This window comes from Leuciscus leuciscus (assembly GCF_965113295.1).
Source record: "Leuciscus leuciscus genome assembly, chromosome: 2".
NCBI classification, from domain to species: domain Eukaryota; kingdom Metazoa; phylum Chordata; class Actinopteri; order Cypriniformes; family Leuciscidae; genus Leuciscus; species Leuciscus leuciscus.
Genome location: NC_138726.1, coordinates 35632412 through 35657170, shown reverse-complemented (window position 1 = coordinate 35657170; position 24759 = coordinate 35632412). Strand labels below are relative to the sequence as shown.

Sequence of the window (24759 nt, the reverse complement as noted above, 5' to 3'; positions counted from 1 at the left end):
CGCATATGGCTTTGTCACACAAAACACGTCTTAGAAATTTTAAATCAATATATTGTCTTATCTGAATGAGCAGTCAGGGTGATTTTCACATAGTTTTGGAGCAAATATTCTAGGCTATGTCATACAATTTTCAAAAGTCTTGTGAAGAAATAATCAGTATGGGTTTCATGGCCTTATTTCAGTGAGAATTCTTTTTTGTATTTTCACAAACCACGCATAAATGTCATCATCTCAAAACTACAAACTTTTACATACATGCTGCTGATATATTATTGTAGCAGGGTTTGTGCTGAATACAGTGTAATTAGACTTTAGCCATGAAAATGTCACTAGTAACAGAAAAAAACACAAATGTCAGAGCATGTCAGAACACCTCCAGAGCCCAGAAAACAGCTCAGACCTCAGAGGGTTAAGTCTCCACTACCCATTCAGAAAGCAGTATTTCAGTCTTAAATTTCCTCACCAATTATTAGCACTATCAACTTTTTGGAAGACAAGGATCAATTAGTTAACATTAGTTAATGCATTAGCCTGCTATAATGAACTAATAATGAATGTGATTCTTTACAGCACTTATTAATCTAGATAAGGGGTGTAACAAAATATCATGTCACAATATATTGTAATACAAAAATGCAACACAATGTATCGTGGATAGTGACAATATGTATTGTGTATATTTCACCCAAAAAAAATACTGTGTGAGAAAAAAAAAAAAAGTGTGTCAGTACTACATTAAACTACTATATATAACTTTGAATGTAATGTATAATAATGCAATGGGGGAATATTTGAGGGTCCTGATAATGACAAATGTCTTATGTTACCAGTAAAAAGTGGCCTACATTATTTTAAATATATCTAGTCAGTGACAGAGAGCAAGCATAATTCGTCTAAAATAATTCTGTATTTTCTGCTTCAGAATCATCAATATTTTTATTCTGGTGTTACCTTTGTCCTATTGCATTTGGTTAGCAGCACCAAGTCCAAGACTATTCATTTACACACCCAATGTAATACCAAATTTTGCATTTTAATCAACAGTAAATTTTTTGTTAACCTTTTATCATGTCTTGGAGTAAGCTATTGCAATAATATAATATTATGCTGTTTGTATTTAAATAGGCACATTTTTAAGAGTCAATTATTGGATCATTATTGCAGTGATTATGTTTCTAGCATGTTATATGTTTGGCAACAGTTCTTCTAACCCTAACTGATTTCTTAAACAAGCATGTAGACATCATGGCCATCCATCATGGGAATGCACATCATGGCCATATTCCAGGATGACAAAGCCAAGATTCATTAGACTCAAATTGTGAAAGAATGGTTGAGAGGGAGCTTGAAGAATCATTTTCACACATGAATTGGCACCTCTGAGTCCAGACCTTGAATTCATTGAAAGTCTGACTCTTGCATTGAATAATGCAGCTCCTGATGGAAATAAATGTTGTGATTTTTTTTTCACCCACATCATTGCTCAGTAAGGCAGTAATTGTGACATTTTTACTTGTAAATGAAGATAAAACAATTTTAATAAATCACTGGTAATAATAATAATAACAATAATATAATATTATAACATTTATTCTTGGCTAATTATTCATCATACAAGTTCTTAATGTTTCAGCTATTTGACTTCTGTTACAGTGAAATATTACATTGACGGCACTGCATGAAGTGTGCTTACATTTTACTAACCAGTATTTTAGATTAGATTGAGGTGTGCATTATACCATAAAATAAATAAAATGACAGAAAAGATGGATTTTTAGGTGGATCTGAATGGGAACAGTGAGTTTCTATCACACCGATTTATATACTTAGTCTATATTGTGACCAAATTAGTTTGACCAAATTATTTAAAAATAAAACTTTTGAAACTACATTTAATAATTCACTGATGTATTTCAACAGATGGTGTATGCAAATGTCTATTAAGCTATGAATATTGTGACGTATTCAAGGTTGTACATAAAAATTTTCAATCCAAGTGTTGCAATTGGTTTTGTAGGGTTTAGAATGTTTGAGCAGTGTGTTAGGATTGTCAACAATCTGGCAGTATCTAAACATGAACTGTTGAGCAACGTGTCCCTGCCAACTCTATAGAAACTAATGTGAGTGGAGCAGGGGATACACAGCCTCGTTATTATTGTAAGGTGAACTCAAGGCATTCGGTTCCTTTAAAGGAACAAAGTATAAATAATTTGTTACAGTTGGTTTTTGCAATTGGTTTGGATAACACGCTGTGGCACATGCAGTATTATTATATAGCCTACAATATAATATGAAGTGTTTCTTCCCTTAAAAGTTTAATTTCACTACCTAAACGAGAGAGATGAGACGTGCGTCAGCAAGGAAGACAAAAAACTTGCTGAAAGAGATCCAGTGCGTCCACAAGAGAGAGCAAAGAAAAACTTCTGTTCTTAACCCTCTGAGGTCTGAGCTGTTTTCTGGGCCCTGGAGGTGTTCTGACATGCTCTGACATTTGTGTTTTTTTCTGTTACTAGTGACATTTTCATGGCTAAAGTCTAATTACACTGTATTTAGCACAAACTCTGCTACAATAATATATCAGCAGCATGTATGTAAAAGTTTGTAGTTTTGAGATAATGACATTTATGCGTGGTTTGTGAAAATACAAAAAAAAATTCTCACTGAAATAAGGCCATGAAACCCATACTGATTATTTCTTCACAAGACTTTTGAAAATTGTATGACATAGCCTAGAATATTTGCTCCAAAACTATGTGAAAATCACCCTGACTGCTCATTCAGATAAGACAATATATTGATTTAAAATTTCTAAGACGTGTTTTGTGTGACAAAGCCATATGCGAAGGGGCGTGATCATCTCATGAATATGTAAGCTTTTCACACCTGAGAAAGACAAAGACACTCCCATAACTGCCCTATTAGGAGCGATCAGGCCCTGTCATTCAGAGCAACCTTGCACAAAGAATGAGGAGATTTAAAAAAGAATGGCTTTTAGATTGTTTGGATTTATTTACAACACAATCCAAAAATACAAATGACAAAAGAGCACATTGAAAACAATGATCCAAAGACAGAGACCTTTGTGCCATTCCTAAAAACATACCTTTCATTTCCAAGGTGTTTGATTTTCACTTTACCATGTTCATGTACAGAGACTCATGTGAATGTTGAAGTCAGCAGGACTCAGTTGCATCTGGTCCCTGAAAGAAAAGAAAAAAGAAAAAACTGTGAACATACTGATATCAAGAGAAACTATAGGGCTGCACGATTTTGGGAATAGATTTTAGATTTTTCTGGTTAAAATTTCTTTTTAAAATTCACAGAATACACACACACACACACGTTTCCAACAATATATAATGAACATGAATATAGGCCTTGTAGGCATAGGCTACGCAGTGCTGCATAAAATAATAATAACAATAAATTAAATCTTCCAAAAGATTTCAAGAACAACTACGCTAGAGAAAAATATATTGATTATCATATGTTACTTCAAATGTTTCCATTCGTTATGATGATATGAAATGAGATAATAGTAAAAACATAAAGCCTAATGTTTGGTGCATTTTTCCTTTCAAACGCAATCGCGCTCCAAAATATGATACATTCAAACCCACAGCGCGCTCCAAAATATGATACATTCAAACGCCATCGCGCTCCAAAATATTAAACATTATGGTTATACATATCTATGTTTGAGCAGATATCCACAAACAGTATTTACCAGGAAACACGGTTCTAAATAGTATAATATTCACCATATATCTAGCAACAGTTCAACTGCAATGTGAAGTTTATGCAACAATACCATAAACTAATAAGTACGAATTTCTTACCTTACATCTTTCTTGTCTTCAAATCGCGTTCTTCTTCTTCTGATGTAAATCCAATGTAAGCTCAGACGTGTCTTCCAAACTCGACGAAAAGCAGAGACTTGTGAAGTGTTTTGGTGTTTTGTGTTTGAGGTAACGAGGGCGTTCGCGTCCCATGTGGAGATTTGCATGTGAATCTCTTTTGCGCGAGTGGGCGTGTCGAATTAAAAAATAATTAGCAAGCGTTTGAGATACTGGACATCCTGTTGGTTTTATACAAATTACTTAAACAGAGAATATTTGTTTTCAGTTTGAATCCGATCATTTAAAAGTACACACTTAAATGTGTATAAAGGTGTATGGCTCATAAATGTGTGAGAAGGATTCGCTGAGTTATGTTTCAGTTTATAGACGTGCTCAAGAAAAAAAAGTTCACCGCGACGGAGAGGCAGAACGCACACCCTGTTAATTTTCTTTATTTTACAAAAGCACAATGTTTGGATTTGATTGTAAGTGGACACATACAAAAGTAGAAATATCACAGATTCTTTTTTTATATTTCTTTTTTCTGTATAACCATAAATGACGGAGTAATTTAAGTTTATGTTGCTGCTATGTGAAAAAAATCCAGCAAAACGCGTCTGCGCGTTTCTCGACCTCAGAGGGTTAATATGTTGTTGCATTGTACTCTTTCTTTTCATTTCACACTGTTTTAATTGTACACAGCAATGCTGCAATTTATTTGGCAATTCAAATGTAAAACGTCTCAAGAATAAGAATAAGATTCTGTATTCCTCATTTTAAATAAAATCGCACAGGGAACAAACACTAAACTCTATGCAAACCTGTAATAAATAAATACTGTCCCAAAATGTATGTAAACCTTGAAATGTGCAATATGTTTTTTTATTTTTTATTACTGAATTTCAATTTAAGTATCCTTTTTCATTTTTATTAGTTTTTATGTTTAAAGCATTTACATTTGTTCATTTCGCAAATGCTTTTATCCAAAGCGGCTTACAAATGAGTAATACAGCAAGCGATTCATCGTGAAGAGGCAAATATACAAAGGAAGTGCTCAAAATACATTTCAGACATTGCTCAGCGTAGCATAAGCTAGAATAGGAAGGGATTGAAGGAAAGCAAAAGCATAGAATTTTGTTTATTTTTATGATGAGGTTAAGTGCTAAAAACTAACTAAAAAGCAATACCTATTTAGTTATTTTTTTATTTTTTTTTATTTTAGTCAACAAAAAGGTTTAGTCTCTTTAAAGCTATAATAAACATATTCAGCCAACACTGGATTGTTTAATGTACGGATCTGTTTTGAAATTTGTTGTTCTTCTACCGTTGCTTTGGTTATCACTGTCAGTCATCTCAATTTCATGAGTGATTCATGAAAACTAATGATGGACCATAATAATCTGCTGTTTCTTATTTCTAAGCCTCACTAAGAACGGTAAAACATACGCTGTCAGCCAACATAGGTTAAGAGCAAATATTTACAATGTTATCATAAGTATCAATTAAAAATAAACATAGCCTAATACTATAGTATTTTGTTATAATAAAAATCAAATCAAATGTACATTTCAAATGTTTTTATTTGTGACAAATATTAAACTAGAGGCTAAAGCCTGTGAACAAGCCATGTTAAACCTTGAGCTCGAATAGCCTGAAGCGCAGTTGCAGCATGTGTTGTAGCCCTGCTCACAAGGCTATTGTCTTATCACTCTTAATGCTCCCTTGCAAAGCCTACTAATCCATAACGCCTATTAGAAAACAACGCTATCACTCTCAATACTCCCATGCAAATGTGTAGCCTAATAGTTCACATTTCTATAGTTTTTTTTTATATCATTAGAACATAATACTTAGGCTTAAGATTTATTTATTTTTTATGGAATGCGTGTGTTGGTAGTGCATTATAAAGTGCACTCCATGAAAAAGTAAACAATTTTGACATGTCCTGTTCTGTTTGAATTCATAAACAGCAAATGCTTACATTGGCTTTGGATTACTACATTTGGTTATGTGAATGTGATTTTTAAAAATCGTATTGATAGTATTTTTTGTAATCTCCACATGGCACGAAAACGAGCTGTGATAAGTCCACTCCATAATAATGGACATAATCTAACATTTATAACATCTACGGTTATTGCGCCACTTAGTGGTCAAGAGCAGAAATGCTTTTCCTGCCACAAAAAAAAGCATTCTCCGTAGAATAAAAAGGCCTTAAATAAAAAGGCCTATTTATGGTGCGTTCACACCGGACGCGAATAGCGCGTCAGGCGCGAGTGATTTCAATGTTGAAGGCCTATTTATACTTCTGCGTCGAACTGCCGCCGTAGCTACGTCATAGGCTGTGTGTAGCGCGCGTACCCTTCGGCGTACCCTGACGTGCACCTCTCCAAAAATGTAACAACGCATCAATTCTACGCGGACGCAAGCGCTGTGATTGGTCTGCCAGAACCCCTCCCTCGGGGTTTCACATGCTCCCTAGGTGCGCGTCAACGCGGCCAACAACGCAGAAGTATAAATTAAAACCAACACGTTGCCTACGGCGTATAGGCTCCGGCGTAGGTCCGACACAGAAGTATAATGAGGCCTTAAGGCCAATTTATACTTCTGCGTCGAGTGTACGCCGTAGTGTACGTCGTAGGCTACGCACGTAGGCGACGCCGTCGTGAGCATTTATACTTCTGCGAATGTCTGTGTTGCTCTGCAGTTACACCGCCGAAAGGCTAGTTGGCGCGGGTGGGTTTTAACCCCCTGAGGTCTACGGTATCGCCGGCGATACCAGCTCGCTTTTTTTTTATTAGTGTAAAAGAAACACATAAATACTCTGTTGACTTTGATTTTCCATAGGAGTTTCATACATCAATCGATTCTGTTAAATGTGTATTATTTTTGTGTATACTCACAATAAAAACAAAGTGTTGTGCTTTTTGCCAAATAAAGAAAAATAAACACGAAGCGAGTTCTGCCTTCTCTCTGCCAGTGAAGTCCATTCTGAAACGCGTCCGAAAATTAACAATAACTCAGCGAATACTCAGTCAAACAGACATACAGACAGACAGGCATGAAGCTTGAATTCTCTTCTTTTAAATGAAGTCATTTATATAAAAAAACTATTATTCTCATCTTGTGAAATCTGTATTAAAAGAGAGCGATTCCAGTCGAGCTCATCTCATCTCATTACGTTATAATCGGCCCCGCCCACGGAGAGCGCGCGCTATTCAAACGCAAATGGCTGAGGCAATCCTGTGAACGCCCCCATCAGCTCGAGAAAACACACACGTTTATTTAGATCATTGTTTACACCGTCTTGCAGCGCTGTGAGGAATAATACTAATCGAAAATGTCCCTCAGAAGTGCGGGTATATCGAGGAGCGAGCTGAGGAATACAAGTAAGTTTTTTCCTTCTCACGTGAATTTCTTCACGTGGGTTTCTGTTTATGAATGAATAAACGGCATGAATGCGCGCTGTTTACCACAGCTGGCAAAGACAGTTTAAATTTAAATCGCGTGTGTGAATGAATGATGATGTTTTAGCAAACTGTATTGCTATACTGAGATAAGTAAACATCGACTGAATGTTGAAATAAAATGTAGGCTATTTGTATAAGCAACGTATTAAACTGCAAATTAACAATATGCCCTAATATTTCATGAAAACAACGTTACAGTCAGACGAAATATGAAAGACAACATTTTGTTTAGTAGATTTGGGTACAGTTTTTACTGTAGAATATACTGCCACATCAAATAAGCTTTTGTTTAGCCATTTCTATATATAAAATACGATTTTTGTCAATAATAAAGTCATCAACTAAGATGTTAGCTGTTCCAATGTTGGTTATATTCAAACTAATGAATACATAGATAAAATGTAGGGCCTATAATCATTTTTTTTTACAAAGAAAGAGTACACTTGAAATATTGTTGAAATTGTAATTATTGTTGTAATTGTAACCATTTTAATAAAATAGCAAAACATATTTACAAGATAGATGTAAGCAAAATCTTAAATGGTCAATATAAGTCTTCTTCTAAATATATCTTTTGTCCTTTCATTGTGGCTCAGTCAGTGTCACACCTGAGTGAATGGCTCATCATTATGCAGAGTGGGTGTATTCTAAGGTGTAAACCACTCCTCGTTCACGCCCCCTCGCATATTGGCTTTCCAAGCAAAACCTGTTTTACATCAATTTAAATCAATGTATGGTTTTATGTGAACGATAAAGCAAGACTATTTTCACATAATTTTGAAGAAAAAACTATAGGCGACGACATCCATAAGTCAAAAGTCTTATTGCCACATATTTAGTATGTGTTTTGTGGTCTTATTTCAAAAATTTTAATTTTTAGTTTTTTCGATAACCACGCATAAACATTATTCTCTCAAAAATGAAAACATGTACATACATGTGGCTCACATATTATTGTAGTCCTGTTTGTGCTATATAGAGTGAATTTACACCTTTGCCATTAATATGTTTATAAGCAACTGAAAAAAGCACAAATGTCAGGGCATGTCAGAACACCCCCAGGGCCCAAAAAAACGCTCAGACTCCAGAGGGTTAATGTTCCAGTTCCACTGTGTTTACATTCCTCGCGGCTATTTTGAGTTTAGGTTTCTACGAGCAATGGCGACTGAAGGAGTCATACAGATGGCTGTATTTCCGCACTTCTTCAAGCAATCTCTCGGTCACTTGGTCTATTTCCATGGCTCTTCACTGATCTTCGGAATTTAAAAATGGCGGGCGGGCGGTGCAGAGTGCAGAAGATCATTCCGGAAATGCGTAGGAGGAAACGCGATGCTATCCAGCCGACCAATCACAGATCTTGCGGTCCGCGTCGCCGCGACGCGTAGTTACATTTTTGAGGAGGTGCGCGTCAGGGTACGGCGAAGGGTACGACGTATGGTACACGTCAATGCGTATGCTACGCCGTACCTTCTACGCGCACCCGACGCAGAAGTATAAATTGGGCTTTAAGTCAATGCAAAGACGCGTTAAGCCTGGTTTATACTCGACGCGTCCGCACGAGCGTGAAGGTGCGTGCGGCAAAAATGACGTCATCGCGGTGTGGGCGGTCACGCGCGTTGGGTGCGCAAGGGCCCATTTCGCCTGGCGGTGTGCACGGCAGATTTTGTAACAACGCGCGCGGCGCTGCATCCGAAGATGAGCGACTTTGAGCCGAATCTGGCCGAGCTCGAACTTCTCACCACACCGGCACCCAGTTTGCACGTCTAAATTAGTTGCTTACATTTAAAAAATGAGCATTCAATAGCATAAAAAGTATTTTTAATTAACATAAAGGTCCATGTTTAATAAAAATGTTCACGAAACTTAATGAAATGTTTAATGAAATTAGAAAATATGTTAGAGATTGTTAATTTAGTTATATTGTATACACATTCTCATATCCATATATTTCGTTTTATTGTCACGAGTAATAATCTCAGGGTTTACTGGGTTTTACACAATTCTTTTTGTAGTGTGTGGTATTGGTGGTGGTATACTAAAATAAACAGTGTCACGTGTGTAGCTTTCTTCTCACCGCTGATTCCTGATGGTTTAGAGGACAATTACTCGAGTCGCCCCCTATCGTTTCACAGAATAGTACAACGGCGAGCGCGTCAAGTATAAACGCCTCGTCCGTTTGCGGAGGTGCGCGCGCAGTCTGTGGAGACTCGCGCTGCGGAGCCAGGCGAAAGTATAACCAAGGCTTTATGCGCGTAAAAGATTCCTGCGGCGCGAATGAGGCGTAGAGCGCGGCGCGGTAGACGCGAATAAGCCTCATTTGCGCGTCAAGTTCGCGCGAATGGCGCGAATTGAGCGTCTGGCGCGTTAAGCGCGTTACGCGAAAATGTTTTATGTAGTGCTTTTGGTGCATTCTCGCGTTTGACGCGAATTCGCGTCTGCCGCCCGAGTTGAAAAATCTGAACTTCTGCGTCAATTCGCGCAGCGTTAACCAATCAGGAGCCTGCTTGCTGCTGTCACGTGGTGAAGTGACAGTTTATAATGTTATTTTATGTTTGGCCTCAATAAATTATTTTGTAATATGACTAAAATGCTTGGTGTGCAAAGCAAATCTTTCACATAAAAACTCGATTTCAATATATGAGAGATACTCATTTTGTATTGAATGCTATTTATTCCATATCTATTCTAGATTATATGAAACATTATTATTCTAATGTAAAGACAACAAACACAATTTAGTGTATAAAAACTTTTTTTTTAAATCACAGGACAAGTTTCACTTTTGGAGGCTGGCTCCATTTATTATCAAAACAAAAATAAATGACAGATTAGGTGGGTGCGGGCGAGGGTGAACCTCGCGCCGGGCTGTAGAGCGCGGGCTCGACAGGCATAGACCACTCGAGGCCGAGGCCTTATACGGCCTACGCTGTCCTCGTCAGCGTCCTCATCGTTAGGTCCATCAAACCTAGCTCCTGGAGCAAATTGTGAAACTCCTGAAACCCTCCGGAGGGTCTGGTGGACCCGAGTACAGCGACGATGTCCCCTACGCAGCTGTTTCTGCTCTCCAGAGCATATACGAGCGGTGACTCTCTCGATTATTGCTAATGCTCGATAAACATCTAAAAAAGATGGCCGCCAACGGGTTTCGAAACTTTCGCCTCTGACGCGCGTAAATTTCGCTTCAAACTTTTGTTTTTATGCGCGTCAGACGCGCGAATTAACACAAAGTGGTCAAGCGTCAAACTAGACGCGGTAGACGCGAATTTGACGCGCTATTCGCGTCCGGTGTGAACGCACAGTTATTGAGTACCATCTGTATGTTGTAAAAAAGGTTGGATGTAGTAAATGTATTTAGTAAAAATATTTATTACACGGCCAGTGTTGTGTTGTTTTACCTGCAGCCAGTGTGCGCAGGAGAGTGTATTCCATACTGGTGTGTGTGGTGGACAGAATGTTGTCCAAGATGCCAAATACCCCTGCATTCACACTGCGCACCAGCTCTGAGTTCTCTTCTGTTACTGTGTGCAAGCAGTGAGCTACACAGGGGAAAAAAAACACATACACAAACAACCTCTAAATAGTCCCAAATAAAGGAGAGTGAGAATGAAATGTAACAATCTGAGGGAGAGTAAAAACAGTACTATTTTGAATTATTTAATTTAACTTGAAATAACTTGTCTTCATGATCCTTCAGAAATACTTCTAACATGCTGATTTGATGCTCAAGAATCTTTTATAATTATTATCAATGTTAAAATCAGCTGTGCTGCTTAATATTTTTGTGTAAACCATGATACAAATCTTTCAGTCAGGATGCGTGTGTGTGTGTGTGTGTGTGTGTGTGTGTGTACCTGCTGTTATTGCCAGCTCCATATTCTGAGGGTGCCTCTGTAGACAGTGTAGAAGAATATCTAGAAGTCCAGACTTGTTGAACACTGACACTGCTTTGCTACTGCTCTCACTACACAGCCACAAAGAAAACAGACAGAAAGTGGACAAAAGAGAGTTTAAAACACCAGGAGTAACCGGGAATGTGTCTCTCTTGCCCTAGGGACACTATAAAGCATGATGATGCACTGTCAAGTGGTCACAAGAAACACTCAAGGGCATTTCTAAGACATTTGTTAATACTCTTGTTAGGTATAAACGTCAATCTGTCATGACCACAAAAAAGACTTTGGAGTTAGTTTGATCTCAGTCTTACCAGAGGTTCCAAAGTAAATTTACTGCCTCATTGGCGACGTCTTCAACCGTGTGTTTCTGTCCTTTCATAGCAGGAGAGGTCGTCACGTCAAAGCCAGCACAGCACTGTTCTCCACAAACATACACAACAGAGAATCATGAATAAATAAATAAATGTCTCCTCCTCACTAGGGGTGGGCGGTGTTAATATCACAATTTTTCAGGCAGGATAATGATCCATGACCTTATCAATTCTTTTTATGTTGGTTTAAGACTATTTTGGAAGTTACTGGCCAGTACAGTACACCTAACTCATTTTCCATCTAAAGGTACACTATGTAACTTTTTTGTTCAATATTAACAACATTTTAATTTCAAGACAAAACATCATCAATCCTTCTTCCAAAATGTGTTTTGCCTTACCCTCATTCACGATGGTAAGCCTATTATAAGCGTTTATATATTAGCTATAAAATAGCGTTTATATTTTATATTTATAGTTTACACATTTAGATGGTTTTCACATACATGCGTTACTAGCCTGTGCATGTTTCATCATATACGTAAACAGAGAAAAGTTTAAAGTGAATTGATCCTTGATTCATACCTCCCTCAGGACAGCAGACAGAGATGTCAGCACATCCTGTCTCACCATGTCCTCACATACTTCAGGGCCTCCACAGGCACTAAGATTCCTGTAAAACAGAGAGTAATTTTTACAGAATAAACCCCAAAGCAGAGGAGTCTTGTATCAAAGAGCTGTGTAAAAGTGATAGCAAGCATATCATTCACTAAGAAGTTCATTAGAAAAACTATTCCAGAGAGAAATAATGGCATACATATTTACCATTTTTCTTTTCTACACAATAAATGCTGACGCAGTCTTTTTAGACTTCTTCAAGCAGTCTGTGTGACAGATTCTATAGGGCTTTTTACACTACGCTTGACCTCAGGTTATTGCTATTCTAAAACCCTTTTAACCCTGGGTAGAAGAACAATTCACATTTGTAATTTAAAAGCAGGGTTTGCGTGGCTTTTTATGGCAACGTTTTTACGGATTTAACCCTACATTGCAGTGGTAAATTTGTACAGTGTGAATGGATGCAGTACAGCTAGATGCTTAGCAAAAGACAGCAAATTGATAGCCTTTTATTCATGTGTTTTGGGCAGTCACAGAAACACAGTTTGTCGTATAAACAGTAGTTTCAGTGTTTGAGAGGAAGGAAAAAAGTGTCAAATGGTGATGAAAAGTTTGATAATTTGAGTGAAGAAGATGCTTATCTTATAGTCCATTCAGGAAAAAGTACAGTCAACAATATAATATGAGGATGCACATAGCTAGACCCTTTATGTACAGGTCACATGCAAATCTATGTTAGTCCAAACAGTGACACTGACACCGCAATTAGGGGTGGACTGGCCATCTGGCAGACCGGGCACTTCCCCGGTGGGCTGACGTGCTTTTTGGGCCGATACATCTCATACTTTTTTTTTTTTGTCTTAACGGCCCATAAAACTTGTACATTCGTTTGGTTTTGTTTTGCTTAATTGGCGGCGCTGGGTTTGTGCCGGTGTAATGCATTGGTCAAAAAAAAGTCAGAGTTCGTTGTTGTTGTTTTTTTCTGACAGACCAGCCCATGATCAGCAGCCCATTGGTTCTTTTCTTGATTGACAATGGGCTGGCCCAATCACATCTTTAAACACCTCCCCCTTTGGGCTCAGAGCGAGCGTGCAGTCAGTATGTATCTGTCAAAATAGTCCAATTTTGAATAGAGAGATGGAGAAGAAATGCAAGGAATGTGCAGAGAAATAGTGTGAAAAATAGAAACAGGCCATTCAAGCACACACTGTAAAATGTGTCAAAATATGTTTTCTACAGCAGCAGGACCTTCATCAGCTCCAGTGGCTGATGATGATAGTGAGGAGGATGAGGAGAGAGATGAGTGAGTGTAGAGCCTGCGGTAAGCAGAACTACTTTCAAACAACTTAGGCTATGTCATGAATGTAGGAACCCATTGCCCAGTGGTTATGCATAACCACTGCATTACACCGGCACAAACCCAGCGCCGCCAATTGAGCAAAACAAAACGAATGGGCCGCCGATGTACAAATTTTATGGGCCGTAAAAAAAAAAATACGGTAAATGCCCGGTATGCCCGATGGCCAGTCCAGCCCTGACCGCATTTATGCAAATAAGAACACTAACCTGGGTTTCAGGAAAGTACAGTATGAAACGCCCACTTATGAAAACCCAGGATTAATTGTTTACCTCAGTAAATTATGAGCAAAGTGGTGGTTGAATAGTACTACAGCTCAGGTGTAGAATGTAAGTCTCACCTGAGTGATAGACTAAGATTGTGTGTGTGTGTGTGTGTGTGTGTGTGTGTGTGTGTGTGTGTGTGTGTGTGTGTGTGTGTGTGTGTGTGTGTGTGTGTACCTGAGAGCTCCAGCAGCAGTCTCTCTGACCACCAGGCTGCGATCCAGCAGTAAAGGTCCAATTTTCCTGACTGCATCTCTCTGGAGGAATCCTGGGATCGTCTGACTCTGCTGTACAACACGAGAGATACTGGCACAGGCGTACTCCCGCACATCTGCTGATGGACTCTGTAACTGTACATACATACAGACAGACAGAGAGACAGAGAGAGAGAGGGTTACAAACAGAGATATATTTGAACCCACCTATGTAAATTAAGAAAGACTGGCTGGTTCAAGTTGAAGAGCTGAATTTCACTTGCTTGACAGCTGCATCAGTCAGTTCAGCCGTAAAGAAGGTTTGCTGACTCGCTTTATCTATTCAGTGTCAACATCCCATCATAGAAAGAGCTGACACAGTCATTACACACTCCATATTAACCTGATACACTAATACTGTTTTTATCTCAGTGTTTTGGGGTATTCAGATTCCTAGACATAATTTACTGCAACTCTGTAGAGTTGTCACATTACTGGAAGCTTACTTTATCGAGTAGCTCCGCTGCCGGGGAGTCTTCATCTTCTGATTCTTCAACAGCCTGTTTAACAGGAGTCGCTGCAAGACCATCGGGAGAAAACGGTGGTCGTTTGAATTTGGTGTTCTTAGTCTTCCCCATGTTTTTAATGTGTTTGGAATACACTTGAAGTGTAAAATCAACTCCAAACTGTTTTAAAACTCGGCCAATCTCACAACACGAGCGACCATGTGGACATTAGCAGCTGCCGTAAAGCGCAAGAGATAGTCGTAAAGTAAGTGTCGTCGAAAAGACTAGCGCGCCACCCTGTGGATCAAAAACACTGCAGTTGAAATTGGGTCTGACTAAAAGAAATCGTATTACTCTGCAAGGGAGATATTGGATGTCAAATGGTCAGCATCCAGTCATCTGTTTTCTCTATCTGAAGTTCCACCACAGAATAATACATAAATCAAAAAAACCAAGCGCATTTGATCTTCTTACAGATAAACTCCTCCAGGAGAGCCCATGTCTAATCTTTAACAGTTAGTGAATATTCCCATATGGTGTTTGAGATCTGTCTGTACTGTAGCCTACCTCTGCATCCTCTCTCAGGAACCTGAGGGGGGGAGTCTATTTTGCTATCATTCACTCTCATTTACTGCCTAAACAGGATATAAAATAATATTAATTAAATCATTCATTCATTCATTCATTTTTCTTTCTTTTTTTCCGTGTTGTTGTAGTTTTTACGATGGGAATAGGCCTATGTTTATTTTATTTTATTTGTGTTTGTTAAAGAATGAAAATGTACACTACAGGCCAATATCATTTTAAAGTGTGTTTTAAGGCTCGGCACGATCTCTTATGCTCACCAAGGCAGAATTTATTTAAATGCATTTAAAAATACAGTATATAATATTATTACAATGACTGTTTCCTATTTTAATATGTTCTAAAATGTAATTTAATCTTGTGATGGCAAAGTTGAATCAGCAGTCTTCAGTGTCACATGATCATTCAGAAATCATCAATATGCTGATTTGCTGCTCAAGAAACAATTCTTATTATTATGTTGAAAAAACTGTGCTGTTGAATATTTTTTGTGGAAACTGTAATACAGTTTTTGCAGGATTCTTTAATGAATAGAAAGTTGAAAATTTGCATTTATTTGAAATGTCTTCACTTTAATGCATTTTTGTTGAATACATTTATACCAAAATGATGATACCAAACATTTGAACAATAGTGTGTAAAAAAAAAAAACCAATCAAGAATCAGTAATTTAGCTTGGATAGAGAAAATAGCAATTCCATCTACCACATACATAAAATAACTTTATAAGTTCTCAGTTTTAACATTTTAATTCCACTTTCTATCTTTCTTTCTTTCTTTCTTAAATAAAGTAGCGCAGGTTTGACCTCTCCTAACCCTGTGCAGTGTTGAATGAGAGCTAGAGACCCTGGGTCTTCCTTTCCAAATCCCCTGCAAGTCAGCACGTGGCAAACCTCCCCAACAACTGTCCTGAGAGGACCCATAATTCATCCCAAAATCAGCATGTTTCAAAATCACATACAGCAAATCAGAGAGGATTTCAACATTATGGGTCTGAAACACTTTATGAAAGAAAAAAACACATCTCAACGTCAACGCACACACATTTCTCCCTCTCTCTGTCCGCAATATATTGAATAAACTGACAAATGTGTGTAAAGGTTGATTCCTGATCCAGGTTTCCTCTAGCACAGCGTCAGCTGTCCTTGTATCATTTCACTGATAACGGCTCCCAATGATAACGAACGAGGAACTCATGAACTCATTTTTTTATCGTTCATACACATCCTGCTTTAATATGTTCTAAAATGCAAGAAAGTCAAAGTTTTTGCACAGTACGAACATAAAAGCACCATCAATCATCAAATCCCCTCAAAGAACACGAGGGTGAACACAAACTCCATCTCACCACCACTAGATGGAAGTATTGTTCTATGTTACTACGCCCGCAACGTCCCAAATCTCTCCACAGCAATTTCACACTTTTTTCAGATCATGTTTGTGCGAATAAACAGTGCAGCATGATGACGAAATACATCTGTTTGGTGAAATATCCATCAGCGCCTGGGCCAGAGGAAAGCTGAACCGCATGGAGAGGCTGTCGGATGGGCATTTGTAAGGTGAATGATCTACGAGCTTTTTCTTTTGAGTAAAGCAAATAGGCCAAACTTTCCTCCAGCAAGCACGCTCAGTTACATGGTTTACAATTGTTCACTCAGCTTTAAAACATTTGCCATTTCGACATGAAGTAAAACTCACTCTTCAGTGTAGATTTACATGTTGCAGAATGTTCTAAGACTTATCAAATGTCTTGTAATTTCAGAATATCAATGCCAGAAGACATAACATATTGCAGAGGTTTGTTTGTTGCGTGTTAGATGATATCTACAAGTCCCCACCATGTGAGTAACCCAAGCACAAGACAGCAGAAGATTATTTCTGCTTTTTCTAACGGATGTTCAGAATCCCACAGAGCAAAATTAAGAGAGGAATCTTGCAGCAAAAAACACCAGAGTACAGGAGTCCATTTCAACTGGTTTCAGACTTCTAAATGTAGTTAAATTTTTTTTTTAAATCACACCAAAAAGAAAAAAGTTTACACTAATGTTTTGTTTTTTATTATTATTTATTCATGTTTTATCGAAATATTAATTTATCCTCATTGTTTCTGTCCTGAGGTTTGGGGCAAGAGAGAAGTCAATGAATTTTTATAGAGGACACGGCTGCGCGTTTGTACCTCATGACAAGCTCATCAGCTTTCTGCCTTATGAGACAGTGACCTCTAGACTAGCCATCTTCACCCACACAAGCACTATAACAGAGTCAGAAACACAGAATCGGCCCCATGTTGCCTTAAAATGCTACAATAGAGCATTTCCATCCAAGAGAGAGAATGAGAGCGGCAGAAGGAAGGCTGGTGTTATGTAAAATGGGGAAAGACAGCTCTTTAGGTCAAAATAAATGGGTGATGTTTGTCGCTGATGTCAGAAAAACCACATAATGAAATTTAATTACAGTATATAGACATAATCTGCCCCCTGCAGCCCTCCTCCGCTGGGTGACACTGAGGAACAACATGCAGGAACACTAACCATTTTCTTTTTACAGACAAACTTATTTACTAAATGCATAAAAGAGAATCAGTATATTTATTTTCCATGGAATAAAGAGGAGAAAAAGAGGCCATAAGAGCAGATGAGGAATAATTGTTATGATTTTTCGTGTGATCTTTATCCATCAGCTGTTGCCCTGAAGGCTTCAATCTGACCTCTTATGCAAAGCAACAAAACTCACACAATCCAGCTGCAGAAACAATGAGAGAAGAATTACTTCAGAACAGATCTTGACGTAGTGAGTGGGTCCAAATACTTTTCTTCACCTCTCTTCGTTCTGAATTGGGACCCCAGTGTAGGAGGGAACTGTGATGTCATGCTAAAAATGTGGATCACTCATGCAAGAACAACCTGATCAGACAGGTTTAACTCTTGGCTTACGGAAAATGACTGCATTGATTCATCATATGACTGGCTTTCCAGTGAAAAAATTTGTAGTTCCTTCAATTGTTAGGCATTTTGCCACATAGAAAACTCTTCTCAGTTATTCACATAAATTAAGTGCATGGGGGTAAATGCATTATTTTACAACTAGATTCCAGCCATTAGCAAAACATCTACCGCTGTCTGGCTTATAGATGCCAGAAAAGGATTTCAAAATGTCACTTTTATTAGTACAAACTTTGATGATGCCACAACACTTACATTTTTTAAAGTAGTACCTTGTAGCACCATGTAAGTACCATAATATATCAAAATACCATGGTAGCTTTACTGTTGTAACAGCAAAGAACAGTTTTGTTCAGGATGGCGTTGTCTCCTTGTCTAAGTCATTTTACAAGTTGAGAGCATGATATTGTGTGGTATTATGTTTCACAGTGAATTTGAGTGTAGTATGTCTTAGCGTTTTGAAATCTGTAATTTGTTTTATAATTTGACCCACTCTGAAGTAATTTAGAGGGTGAATAAACAATAATTAATGACATAAACGTATTCAAGAGCATGCAATGCAGTGTGTGTCTGTTTAAAACAGAGAAAAGGAAGTTTGGTGGCTGTAGTAATTTTATGTTTGTATGCGTCACTGAAAAGCTTGAGAAAGTCATTGAATCAAGTGAACACGGAACTCCATTCCTGGTTTGCTAATCCTGACGTCTCTTCTGAGTCCAGTTTACACATGTTAGCCAGTTAAAACTAGTTCAACTGATTTTATGCACCCATATTTTTTCTTTATACCTGAACATCCAAAACTTTGAACAGAAAGTTCTGAACATCTTCTACTGTGCCCACACTATAACAAATTCAAAGCACAACTCATTAGTATTCATAGATATTCAAACATACATATATTTTCTAATAATATTGGATACACGTTTTTGCATGTTTGGATATTGCTGGATAGCTGGAATATACAATATGGGCTAAAATGGGCATTTTTATTAGTTAACAAGTGTTTAGTTTTAGTTTAGTTTTTATAGTGCATCTAAAATTATATATCTGTATATAGTTTCATTTTACTATCAGTTTTTCTCAGTCGCTTTGGCTAAGTTCTTGAATGAGATTTTTTTTCCTCATAACATTAAGTTAAGATCTTTGAACAGTTAGTTTCTTGCTCACACATTTTAATTTCTTTTTACATTTAAGCAAAGTGTATGCATGCAACTATTGTCTACAATTTGCACAATAACTAAATGCACATGGTGTGAAATAGTCATACTCTTCGCAACTTGTAAACATATTCAACGTGTGCGCCATCACATGCAAAATGATCCATTTAATTATCAAAATCTGTCAGACACATGTATACATAAATAGCTATGTCATACAAATGTGCCTCATTTTTGTGTACAGTTTCAGTAGCTATTGACTTTCCCCAGTAAACTTTTACTGTTGAAATCTGAAAAAAAGCATCCAAACATTTTGACCAGTAGGGCTCACATGATGATAGAAACCTTTTTTAATTTGGTGGGGTTTACGAACACAACAACTAGGTTTTGAAGCATGAATTAAATGTTTTGGGTGAGTTACTACATTTTACAGACATACAATAGAGTTGTAATGTCCCATAAAACAGTTGACACTTTTTTTAAAGCCTTAAAGTGACCCCTTAGTTTAAAGAATAAGACTTTCTAAAAATGAGCCAAAGAGAAAATGATATATTTTAAGCCCCTAACCCCACATCTAAACATTTGTCAACGATAGATAGATAGATGATGGCTTTATTATAATGTTGGCTTTATACAAATTTTGTATATGATCTGTCAGTGGAATAATCACCAGGAAGTGCTAATCCATCTGAACATGCTCTTAATTGGTACAATTAACTGTTAAGGGCTGTCACATAACAATATGCATTACAGTAATGCATAAAATATAAATGGAAAGGGGAAAAAATACTTTTTAAATTAATTATATGTAAATACCACATGATGAACCTGTTGAACCTACACCTGAGAATGACAGTATATAGGCATTGTGTTCACTCAGCACATGATTATCCATGCTGTTCAAGCTTGATCCCTGATCACTTCACAGACATCAGCATTAGACTTTAAACACACAAAATTTCTTCAGACACTGCATCGGTCATGATGTGACATCACGCTATGCTGTATCTTTTTTAAAACATGAATTCAAAATATAACAAATAATGAATTAGTAAAATTGTACAATATACTCCACTTTAATAACGCTACAAACCTGCAGCTTTAAAGGTTAAATTTAGCTGAGAGCTCATGCCGGGACGTATCGGTCTTCTATTGGTCACACGTCTTCAAGTAATATAAATTTACAACACAAAAATGTGCAGAACTGGAACTTTGGAACGGAGCGAAATGGAAAACTTGTTCGTATTCCGTTTCCAGTCTTTGGTATTCGTATGAGTATGAATGGAAGTCAATGGAGCGAAAGTGTAGTGTAGGAAAGTGACCACCCCTTTATATCAGAATATGTTTTTGTATTCACAGCTAATACTTCACCCCAATGATGGTCATAAATATGGTGGATGAGCGGAAAAGTCCAAATGTACCGCATTTCAGACAAACGCCACAATGTAGCGAATATTCATGCCCGGTAAATCAATGCACTGTGCCTTTGACGCCACATGCAAGATACTATATTTGCACACTAGTTCATGAAATAACGCTGTTTTGCTCTCTGTATTCTTTAGGGCTACATTAATGTAACTACTACTCAAATCTTGTCACACCCAGTTAAGAAATTCTTGCACGGTGTGCCGCGTAAAGGTATCGACTGTAGTAGCAGTACCAGCTTCAGTTACTGGGATGAAACTTTAATAGATATGAAGGGGTCAGTGATAAGGGACAGAGCCATGTCTATATCTAAATGAATAAAGAAAACTGTGCATAGAGAGCATAAGTTGAAACTAATTGGGTGAAAGGCTGAAATATGATGGATAAATTCCACCAGGGCAAAAAGCGTGGCTGATATTTAACTCCCAGAAGATGGATCTCTGACAATGTGAAGGGGTATAAATTATGTCTCAGAGTGTGCGTCAATGCCATAGAAAAAGACAATGTTAGACCTTGCAACCCAGAGACCTCCTGATCTCTTCCCGGGTGCCCAGTGAGTGGGGGGTTAAGAGAGGGTGGGGTGTTAGCCTCACAAGTGTAATCATTGGCTGAAATGGCTGCAGTCAGCTGGCCTATCGTGTGAGCTCTCTGTGCGGTTTTCCAGTGTATGGCTAGGAGGGCGTGGGCTTGACATTCTCTGGCAGAAGCTCAGCTGGACTTTAAACACTCAGAGTTGGTGCTCAAAGCTTCTTTAGAAAAGAGCACAGCATTGTATCTGTTTGTCCTCATAATGTACATTTTAGGTGGGCACACTAAGACCTACAGTTTTTACCTTTAGACACTAATGGTCGGATTTACTAAATGGCAAAAATAATGCATTTAATAATGGCGCAAATACCGGTAAATTGACTAGTGCATCACCTTGCATGATTCATTTAAATACTCTCCTCCCATAAGTTTTGCGTCTGAAGGGAAACTCCTTCAAATGCATATGCAATCAGCCGCAAAAATAACTGTCCACGCCTTTTCAGCGCAAATCTTTCACTGAGTGTCTTTAGAAAATCCTGATAATAGTTTTTTAACGCCAAAAGAGGGTTTGTGCTGGCCCTAATTCTACCTGTTCTGACACTTAAATTTGTAACATAATGAATTTACATTGATTCAGTGATGTCAATAGGATATATTTTGATTTGAATAAAATCAATTAATTTAAATGTTTCCACATGAAGCACATTTTTCCTCAATTGTGCCTCCACAAAACAGTAATTTGGAACAAATGTATCTGAGCTGTTATAGGAGCCAGATCTGATCTGAAAAAAGCTCTCTCTGACCTCATCTAGTTTTTTACAGCTTAAGAGATTCAAAGCATCATTCTGTAAATATTATCACTTATAAAAGTCTGCATATATACGCATTAGGGTCTCAATGATTTTTATTAGAATTCCTGATTCCTCAATGGTTCATTCTCAACAACAACTAAATCATGCAGTAATTCAGAGGGAGACATTTTTACAGGGCCCTTTGTTTTCTGAAAGCTAGTTTGGGTTGTTAGAGGAATATTCCAAATGCTGCTTTCCAAAATCACTCTGCAGATGACACTGATTTATTTCCTCCTACTGCAGCGAAGAAGTTCACTGCATGACTTCTGCTGAATTAAGGCAAAAATCTAAAGGGCAAAATCAGGTGACTGACATTAGAGCTCTTTTAACATTTAATGGAAAATTCACAATGTTATTGAACATATTTGTCAAATTCTTATTTTGGGTATGTGGTGTGGAGATAAACCAGCACGATGATCAGAGAATGTTGAAGTATTTTCCTCATTCATTATTTTCTTCTTTTTTAAGTAAAAAAAACAACAACTTAACACTGACCAGATACAAAACATTATCAGTCTTTTTTTTAACAACTTCACAGAGCTGACCGTCAAATATACTCAAAGAAATCATATAGAACAGGACTTCCTGTAGATCAGTAAAGATCCTGTCCAGAATGTACTTACTATTAATGAATGAGTGCATCTATATATAAAGAGCTTGAGTGTATGGCATGTTTGCTGAATCAGCTCTGTGTGTTAATGTCCTCTGCCAAAAGTAGAGCCTGGTTCTCACATGCTCTGGTTCATAAGGCCATTCCGCACATCCCACAATGAGCTCGCTATTGTAGGAGGATCCCATCATAAGTTCCTAATGGATCTTATCTCTTCTCCGATGTGGGACGGGAAAGGGGGTTAGGGATATGGAATCCTCCCTTCATTGCTGTCATAGTAACAGATATTACAGCTGCTTGTTGTGGTTATTTGAGGAATGGGATACAGTGGATGTGGGATGAATGAATACACTCCACATCTACACCTGATACAAAGTCATTGGTGCGATCACCTGTCACCTCAGAACTTCATTTCCCACAATCCTTCCTGGCTCCCACCTGCACACACTCCACCATCACCTGCACCTGCAATCAATCACCCTCATCAGCTCCACACCTTAAAAGCCAGCACAACACTCTTCATGGGTGTCTGGTCGTGTTCTGAGTAGGGCTGAACGATATTCTGTTTTAACATCGACATCGCGATGTGCGCATGAGCGATAGTCACATCGCCGGAACATGCGATGTGAAGGGTAGTACCCATGGTGTATTAAGAGAACGGTAGCACCAGGGTAGCACACAGTAAACACGAGTTTGTTGTATGGTTTGTTGCTGGGGTGACGAAATGATGATTTCGTACCAAAAAGAAAGTCAAAATATCTTGGCTATATAGTCAGCTATTTGGGACTATTTCGGCTACAAAAAGGAGGATGTTGACCAAAAAGAGGTACTTTGCCTGGAGTGTTATAAAGTTGTGGATGGTTGTCTTTTTAAAAAGTATTTTGTCTTTTATTTTTCATGTTCGCTGCGCATTTATGAGGAAAAAACAATGTTACGTGACAGTTCTCCATTACGGACGCGGCCGCTCTGAAAGCGGCATTAAAAGACTGCTTTAAAACTCTCACAGAGACCTCAAACAGAAAGCACAAAGCCTTTCTTTAAAGTGAATTTCGTTTTGTATTAATTGTATCTTAATTTTAATCAGTGTTTCATTATCCAATTTCCTGGATTTAATAAATAAAAAGTAAATATAGCAGAGATATGCTATACGGAGGCGCCAGCGCCTAACTGGAGCTTAAGGTATCATCCATGAACCGAAACTCAGCGTATAAGGTAGCCTACTCGCCTCACACACCTAAAAAAACTATAGAAATATATCTATTATCTACAAAAATCTCTACTTTTAAACATAATAAAACAAAATAAAACGATGTAATCCGAAATGTGCATTTCTCTCCGGCGCGTTCGCATGCGAAGATCGCGAGTTAGTAGCTTGTCGTCAACTTCATCTTTGCAGCCAACACAGAAAACGCTTGTTTATTAATAAACAATTAAAATGTTTAATTGAAATATTTGACATATTCATAATCATTACTTTTGCTGGTTCTTAGTGACAGCTTTTAGGTGCCGTTTACATGAACGCGTCACTGCATCAGCACCGAAAACATAGAGAGAGAGAGAATATACGATTTTTTTAACTTATTTTGAGGAATTATAGCCTAATAAACAAACATCTTTTGAAGAGTGCCGCCACGTTGGATTGCGTAGAACGTTCACAGAATTCTTACAGAAATATATTATAATTTTGGAATAAAATATTAAGTGACCTTTTTGTCACTTGTAATGAATCTTGCTTATAGTGAAATTATTAATATCATGGAATGGTAATTTTTGACTTTAGCCTGGATTGATGGCTCGCAATATCGCAATATATATCGTTGGTAAAAAAAATATCGCAATGTAATTTTTTTCCAATATCGTGCAGCCCTAGTTCTGAGCAGGGTGGGAATTATGTAATTTTAGGGGCAAGGCCATTTGGCCTCCACCTTTTCTTTTTTTTTAGGGGCACCAAGGCCATATGAGAGGGCACAAAGGCCATTGAGTACAATTCGATGGTTTTCCCATTCAGATTGATACCATAACATCCTAATTTGGAATAAGACATGGATTATGACTTTTTTAATAAAAAAAAAAACATTTTTTAATGAGAGAGAGAGTGCCATTACATCCAGAAGGTATACACCCTCACACAACAATAGAAACAACATAAATGCCAATAAAAGCATTCAGAAACAACACAAATGCCAATAAAAGCATTCAGAAACAACACAAAT

At 37.7% G+C, this 24759-nt stretch overlaps 1 protein-coding gene and 1 long non-coding RNA gene across 2 annotated transcripts in view; one reads left to right on the top strand and one right to left on the bottom strand.

Annotated features, from left to right (window-relative positions):
• heatr3 (HEAT repeat containing 3) overlaps positions 1-14713 on the bottom strand; it is a 28718-nt gene extending 14005 nt beyond the window's left edge. Inside the window, exons 1-6 of the mRNA XM_082161146.1 lie at positions 14452-14713; positions 13929-14101; positions 12099-12186; positions 11514-11617; positions 11161-11270; positions 10705-10845 (exon numbers count right to left, since the gene is read on the bottom strand). Coding sequence (XP_082017272.1) covers positions 10705-10845; positions 11161-11270; positions 11514-11617; positions 12099-12186; positions 13929-14101; positions 14452-14583 — 748 coding nt within the window. The 5' untranslated portion in view covers positions 14584-14713. The remainder of the gene's footprint in view (positions 1-10704; positions 10846-11160; positions 11271-11513; positions 11618-12098; positions 12187-13928; positions 14102-14451) is intronic.
• A 1631-nt stretch (positions 14714-16344) lies between these two features.
• On the top strand, positions 16345-18449 carry LOC309492283. Its single transcript, XR_014203500.1, has 2 exons — positions 16345-16595; positions 16799-18449. It is a non-coding gene; the product is annotated as an uncharacterized lncRNA (long non-coding RNA).
• The last annotated feature ends 6310 nt before the right edge of the window (positions 18450-24759 follow it).